The 7324-nt window shown below is 38.1% G+C and overlaps 1 protein-coding gene across 1 annotated transcript in view; it reads right to left on the bottom strand.

Annotated features, from left to right (window-relative positions):
* Window positions 1–299: 299 nt before the first annotated feature.
* Window positions 300–7324, bottom strand: part of LOC106879250 (tetratricopeptide repeat protein 19, mitochondrial) — a 16522-nt gene continuing 9497 nt past the window's right edge. Inside the window, exon 2 of the mRNA XM_014928741.2 lies at window positions 300–1397. Within this exon, the coding sequence (XP_014784227.1) occupies window positions 380–1397 (1018 nt within the window). The 3' untranslated portion in view covers window positions 300–379. The remainder of the gene's footprint in view (window positions 1398–7324) is intronic.

Genomic DNA, 7324 nt, shown 5'->3' with positions numbered 1-7324 from the left:
CTGGCAACGATATATATATATATGTGTGTGTATATGTTTGTCTCCCCAGCATCGCTTGACAACCGATGTTGGTGTGTTTACGTCCCTGTAACTTAGCGGTTCGGCAAAAGAGACCAACAGAATAAGTATTAGGTTTACAAAGAATAAGTCCTGGGGTCAATTTGCTCGACTAAAGGCGGTGCTCCAGCATGGCCACAGTCAAATGACTGAAACAAGTAAAAGAGAGAGTAAAGAGTAAATAACAATGTGGTGCTCTTGGTTGAAAACAGAAAACATGAAAGAAATCAAATAAAACATGCTGACTGAGAATATTTCTTATACAATTTATTCTACAACAATAATATTTAGGTTATATAACAATTACCTAAGATCTCATTTGTCAACTTCGTGCCTGACCGGCTGACACTTGAACTTTCTCATTTTTGTGGTCAGTGACCTTTTGCAGACAGGTTTTCGCCTTCCTTACAGCAATGCTGTCATTGTTCCTCTGTGCAGAGGCCATTCCTTTTAGGCATGCTTCATGAGCCTTTTCCATCTGCATCTGTGCAAGATAGACTGCACCCAGATTACAGTAAAGTGCAGATATTTCCTCTGCATCAATATCTTCTCCAATTTTGATAGCTTGCAGTATTAACTGCTCGGCAAGTGCATAGTTCTTTTTGAAAATGTTTGCTACTCCTAAATTAGTCATAATTACTAAAGTCTGTCTGTGAGTGTCTCCAAGACATTTTTTCGCTATACAAAAAGAGTCACTTAGCATTTTTTCTGCCTTGTCATAGTCAGACAATCGAAGAAGATAACGGCCGTAGCTATCTAAACACATACCTAACAACGCCTCAGTATCTTTAAACAATTCCTCCCATTCATCTTCTTTCTTACTTTCCTCCTTCTTCACCTCCTCTTTCTTCTCCCCCTCCTTTAACTTCTCTCTCAGAGTGTTTATGCAAAACTCAAAGCCCAAAATAGCTTCCTCAGATCGGTCCTGGATGGCATAGATGTTGGCCAATTTCAATGAAATTTCTAAAATAACATTGCCGTCAGCAGGCATCCCTGCTTGTACACAACCTTTGATTGTCTCCTTGTACAGTTTCTCTGCCTTGTCAAATTCATTTAAGCTGAAAGACAAGTTAGCCAGACAGTCAAACAGATATGTCCTTGCCTGAAGTAGTTCGTTGTCATCGATTTCTTTGTTTTGGTGTCTCTGTATGACAACAGACAACGCTTCATGGTAATACTTCTCACATTTCAATAGTTCTCCATCTTTCTGAGATTTTCTAGCCTCATAAACCAAACGTTTCACTCTGTCTTCTTCCGGTGCCTTTTCACTTACATGCCAAAGATCAAACAGGCTAAATGACAATAGAAAACAGCCACCAGCTTGCCAGAAGTTGGGGTTTCTGAAAGTATTAGCAGAAAAGAAAAAAGAAAGAAAAAAAGAAAGAAAATCATTAAAGATGTATTTCTTTAAAAAAAAAATCCATACCTTCAATAAAATCAAATAAAAAAAATGTCAGAAAGATAATGTAATAAAGGAAAAAAAAAAAATTAATTAAAACAATTAATTTGAAAAGATTAGTTAATGATTAGTCCCAAGCTATCTCTAATTGAGCAAAGACATTGCAGTGCTGACCTTTTAAGAGGCTTCTAGAATTATATCAAGCAATCTCCCTCTTTTTAAAACTTTTTAATACCAACTTGGCTATGACCATCTAGGCTGTTTGAGAATTGAAACCACAATCTCATGATCACGAGTGCAACACACCTAACCACCAGGCTATGTGCCTTCACAATAATAATAATAATAATACTGGTTTCAAAATTTGCCACAAGCGCAGCAATTTGGTGGGGAGGAGGGGATGAGTCAACTACATTAGTCCAAGTGTTCAACTGGTACCTAATTCATCTACCCCAAAAGGATGACAGGCAAAGTCGACCACAACGGAATTTGAACTCAGAACGTAAAGATAGATGAAATGCCGTTGAGCATATTGCCCAGTGTGCTAACGATTCTGCCAGCTCGTAAATACAGTAATCACTCACCATATCGCAGTTCATCTATCACGCCCTCAGTACATGGCAGATTTTTCTGGCTAATATATGTAAATTTATATTGTGGGTTTCTGTGGTTGATTGGTATTTATATTTTTTTAGATTCTAAGTATTTCTGTGGTAAAATAAGCATTTTCACATCTAAAAATTAATATCTGATCTTGGTTGATGCCAGCTCCTCTGGCCCCTGTGCTGGTGGCACGTAAAAAGCACCCATTACACTTTCGGAGTGGTTGGCGTTAGGAAGAGCATCCAGCTGTAGAAACACTGCCAGATCAGATTGGGGCCTGGTGCAGCCTCCTGACTTTCCAGACCCCAGTTGAAGCATCCAACCCATGCCAGCATGGAAAACGAACGTTAAACAATGATGATGACAGTACAGTACTGCACCGTATAACATATAATATATTAAAAGAAAATACGTAGTGTACTGTAGATGAGTAAACAAAGAATCACATATACTGTATGGAAAACAAAACTCGGGAGGTGAGCGTGTGGTGTTGTTTTGCATTTATAATAAAATAAATATATACAAATTATAAAATAATAAAACAGATATACAGTACGGTTTCTACTTCGCGACTTTTCACCTATCGCAAGGGGTTTTGGAATGTAACACCTGCGATAGTCAAAGGATTACTGTAATAATAATAATAATAATGAGGTTATTGTATACAGTGTAAAAATGCATTATAACTCATCAGAAAATGTTAAAAGATACAGAAAACAGTTAAGTAAAGAAGGACAAGAATGAAAGATGAAGGAAGATGCAGAGTACAAAGGGTAAAACACAAAAAAAGATGAGAAAGGGAGCCTTAAAGAGTCATAAAAAAAAGGAAAAAATGCAGAGGAACGTCAGGAGTAATGTTGGTGAATTACAGGAAGCATGGAATGTTTGAAGGATGCAGTGTCCTGGCAGCAAACAACTGACAAAGGGAGTTTATTCCATGCTTTCATAATTCTGAATGTGTAAAGAATGTCTCAGAAAGTCATGGGTGTTGTGCTGTACAATAAATAATCTCTCGGCTATGGTGGCTGTTACATTCCAAAACCCGCTGAGATAGGTGAAAAATCTGCAAAGTAGAAACAGTACTGTATATTTTTTTTAATTTTTATAAATTGTATATACCGTAAATCCTTGAGTATAACTGCACTTTTTCCCCCAAAATTTCTAGTGCGTACTATACACGAGTTTAAAAATGAAAAAAATATTTTCTAAGCAAAATTTTCTAAGTGATAAATATGTAAAGGCAATTTACTTAATATTTATTTTTCACAGACATTATTACTGTTATTTCTTTATTTTCTGCAAACAAAGTGCACAAAAAAGCTACACATTTGCATTATATTATATACACAATAATAATAAAGGACGTTACTGTATATAGACATTACGTTATATAGACCTCCTTGACTCAAGTTAGAGAAGGGGTGCGTATTATACACAAGGTTTAAGTTTTTCAGAGGTACAGCCCCCTAAAAATCCCCTGCGTATTATACTCAAGGCCGGACTATACTCTAGGATTTACGGTATTTATTTTATTATGAATGCAAAACAACACCACGGAGGAAACGATGTAAGCTTTAATAATAAACTGCGATATGGCGAGGGATTACTGCATTTTTCTTTACATTTCATACGCAGATTTCAATGCATGTTATGCTAAGACCATTTTTTCCTCTCATTTTTGACACTTTATTGAAAAGAAGAATAACACTGCAATCACATGATGGTACAAAGTGATTCATTTGCATTAATTCATTAATTACCTCCATTGTAGCAAAGGAGAAGGTATTGTTTTGTTTGTTTGTTTGTCTGTGGACAAGATATCTCAAGAACCACTGGATGGATTCGGATGAAACTTTCAGGAATGTCTGACCTCATGACTAGCACAAACTGATTAGATTCTGGGATTGATCTGGAGCCAGACAAAGATTCAGGATTATTTTTCCTGTTTTTTTTTTACTTAATTTTTGAGAGTGGTCCAGTTCATTTTTAGTATTCTCGTTTGTGACAGCAGTCGAGTTTATTTCAGATATTCTCATTTTAAAAAATCATCTCGGGTTAATCGTTGAGAGGATGTTGGTGTTGCCTTGGTGGAGGTCTACGCTCTCCGAGTGCTCTTTAAATTAAAATGAGAGATTTATTTCATCTCATCTAGCCTTATTCAACAAACCACCAACCAAACTCATTCACAGATCTGTCTCCTCCTTTCCACACATCAATTTAATTACAGGCATAAGAATACTTTGAGTAAAATAAAGTCATAACAAATTCTTTGAACATATCTGCTTCCTTAGCTTCTGAGATAGTTTCATCATCATCATCATCGTTTAACATCCGTTTTCCATGCTGGCATGGGTTGGACAGTTTGACTGAGGTCTGGAGAGCCAGTGGCTGCATCAGGCTCCAATCTGATCTGGAAATGTTTCTACAGCTAGATGCCCTTCCTAACGCCAACCACTCTGAATGTCGTGGGTACTTTTTATGTGCCACTGGCATAGGAGCCAGTCAGGTGGCTCTAGTATTGATCATGTTTGGATAGTGCTTTTAATGTGCCACCGGTACTAGGGCCAGTCGGTGGGCACTGGCATTGGCCACGTTGAGTTGGTGCTTTTTACATGTCACCAGCACGAGAGCCAGTCAGGGGGTACTGGCATCAGCTAGTCGGGGTACTCTAAATCAGATGTTATGTGAAGTAAAAGTATAATTTTCTTGGTACCAAAACTTCTGATACCAAATGGATTTTGTGCAGAATCCCCAGTACCAAAATATCTCTAATCTTGCTAATGTAACATCTAGAGAAATAGGGAAAATCCATAAATATGGATAAGCATTGTACTATGATCTTTACTTAAAGTGCAGGGTTATCATATTTCAGAATGTGTTTGTGTGTGTGTGTGTGTGTGTGTGTGCACTGTTTAATACCATTTGATACCAACCTGCCTAAGACCACCTTTAGTTCTATTATACAAATTCATTATTGCATAATTGAAAAACCTTCCATCAAAATTTCATATTAATTCATATTCCAAACACTAGTGTTATAATAACAAAATTGTTTTAATAAATTCTTCATTTATTTTCAAAATTAATTTAAAGAAAAGTAGCGTACTTCAGCAGAAATATACTAACAAAACTGGTTAATGGAATGGATCCGCCATAAGAACGCAATACAAGGGAGAGAACTGCGCAGTGCTGCAATGAAACTGAGGACTTCTTGGCATAACTCACAAGAATCTGTAAGAAACATTAAAAAGAACACGTTTTTCCACACACACACCCACACCAAAAAAAGGGAAAAAATGATTAAGTTTTATTATGGAGCAGATAATTAAGAGATATATTAATAACAGACTTATTATATAGAGTTAAGTACACTACAAAGAAAATTATATTTTTTTTCTGTTCAAGAGTGGCTGTGTGGTAAGTAGCTTGCTTACCAACCACATAGTTCCGGGTTCAGTCCCACTGCGTGGCACCTTGGGCGAGTGTCTTCTACTATACCCTCGGGCCGACCAAAGCCTTGTGAGTGGATTTGGTAGACGGAAACTGAAAGAAGCCCATCATATATATATATATATATGTGTGTGTGTGTGTGTTTGTGTGTCTATGTTTGTTCCCCCAACATCGCTTGACAACCGATGCTGGTGTGTTTAGGTACCCGTAACTTAGCGGTTCAGCAAAAGAGACCGATAGAATAAGTACTAGGCTTCCAAAGAATAAGTCCTGGGGTCGATTTGCTCGACTAAAGGCGGTGCTCCAGCATGGCTGCAGTCAAATGACTGAAACAAGTAAAAGAGTATACCAATTCTGCAGAGAAGACGACCAGGTAATGTAATGTTCTGTGCGTTAATCAAGATAGAATACAGCATCCATTGGTGACATAGCCAATCATAAACTTGACATTTTACCTTTTTGAAAACTATTACAAAGTTAAATTAGAGGTTGACATTGATGTAGTCGCACATATACACACTAGTTTAACTCTTACTACTAACACTAAATAGGTCACACTGAGTTTAAACCTTACCATTACGCTTTGTTTAAATCTTACAACCATTACTGCTAACAATTTGACGTGCATCTCGACAAGGGACATAACTCAACTCATCTTAGTTTCGCTGCAAAATGAACCTTGAAGCAGCTAGTTGGAGATTAGCCTAGAATCAGACCCGATCGAGCAGATCTTATGATCGAAGGCATTCCAGACGTGACCATACCGTTTTATTTATGTTCATAATAAAATCTCGAACTAGGTATTCCAAATAATTCATTTCACTTTTTCATATTTAGGATTATATCCAACGACTAAGTCCTATTTTTAGAGGGTAGTAGTAGTATGGAAGGAAAGTGCTGCAACAGTATGTTGCTGCATCCACCATTTTGTTGGTGATTCCCAACACCAGGTGGATGACACCGTTGCACCACTCAGGTGACAACCTTCCAAGCCCAGGGGTCTGTTTGAATAGTTGCTGCTGGTGAGGTTGGAGGACAAACCCTGCCTCAACCTCCTTTTAGTTGCCTTTTACGACATGCAGAGGAAACGTTGGTGTTATTCATAGACATGCCAGTCCCCATACAGGGGGTAGGGTGTGATTTTATATAATAATAATTATTTCTACTCTAGGCACAAGGCCTTGAAAATTGTTGGGTAAGGAGGCCAGTTGATTACATCGGCCCCTGTGTATAACATACTTATTTCAACGACCCCGAAAGGATGAAAGGCAAAGTCGACTTTGGAAGAATTTGAACTCAGAACATAAGACAGACGAAATACCGCTAAGCATTTCGCCCCATGAGCTAAAAACAATAAAAATAATAATCCTTCCTATTACAGGCACAAGGCCTGAAATTTTTTGGGGTGGGGATAGTCGATTACATTGACCCCAGTACTCAACTGGTAGTTAATTTATCGACCCTGAAAAGATGAAAGGTAAAGGTGACCATGGCGGAATCTGAACACAGAACGTAGTGGCAAATGAAATACTGCTAAGCATTTTCCTCTGCATGCTAACAATTCTGCCAGCTTGCAACCCTAATCATCATCATCATCATCATCGTTTAACGTCCGCTTTCCATGCTAGCATGGGTTGGACGATTTGACTGAGGACTGGTGAAACCGGATGGCAACACCAGGCTCCAGTCTGATTTGGCAGAGTTTCTACAGCTGGATGCCCTTCCTAACGCCAACCACTCAGAGAGTGTAGTGGGTGCTTTTACGTGTCACCCGCACAAAAACGGCCACGCTCGAAATGGTGTCTTTTATGTGCC

Source organism: Octopus bimaculoides, chromosome 2 (assembly GCF_001194135.2).
Source record: "Octopus bimaculoides isolate UCB-OBI-ISO-001 chromosome 2, ASM119413v2, whole genome shotgun sequence".
In the NCBI taxonomy this organism is placed as follows: Eukaryota; Metazoa; Mollusca; class Cephalopoda; order Octopoda; family Octopodidae; genus Octopus; species Octopus bimaculoides.
Note: the sequence above shows the minus strand (reverse complement) of the source record. Positions and strands in the feature narration are given on the sequence as shown.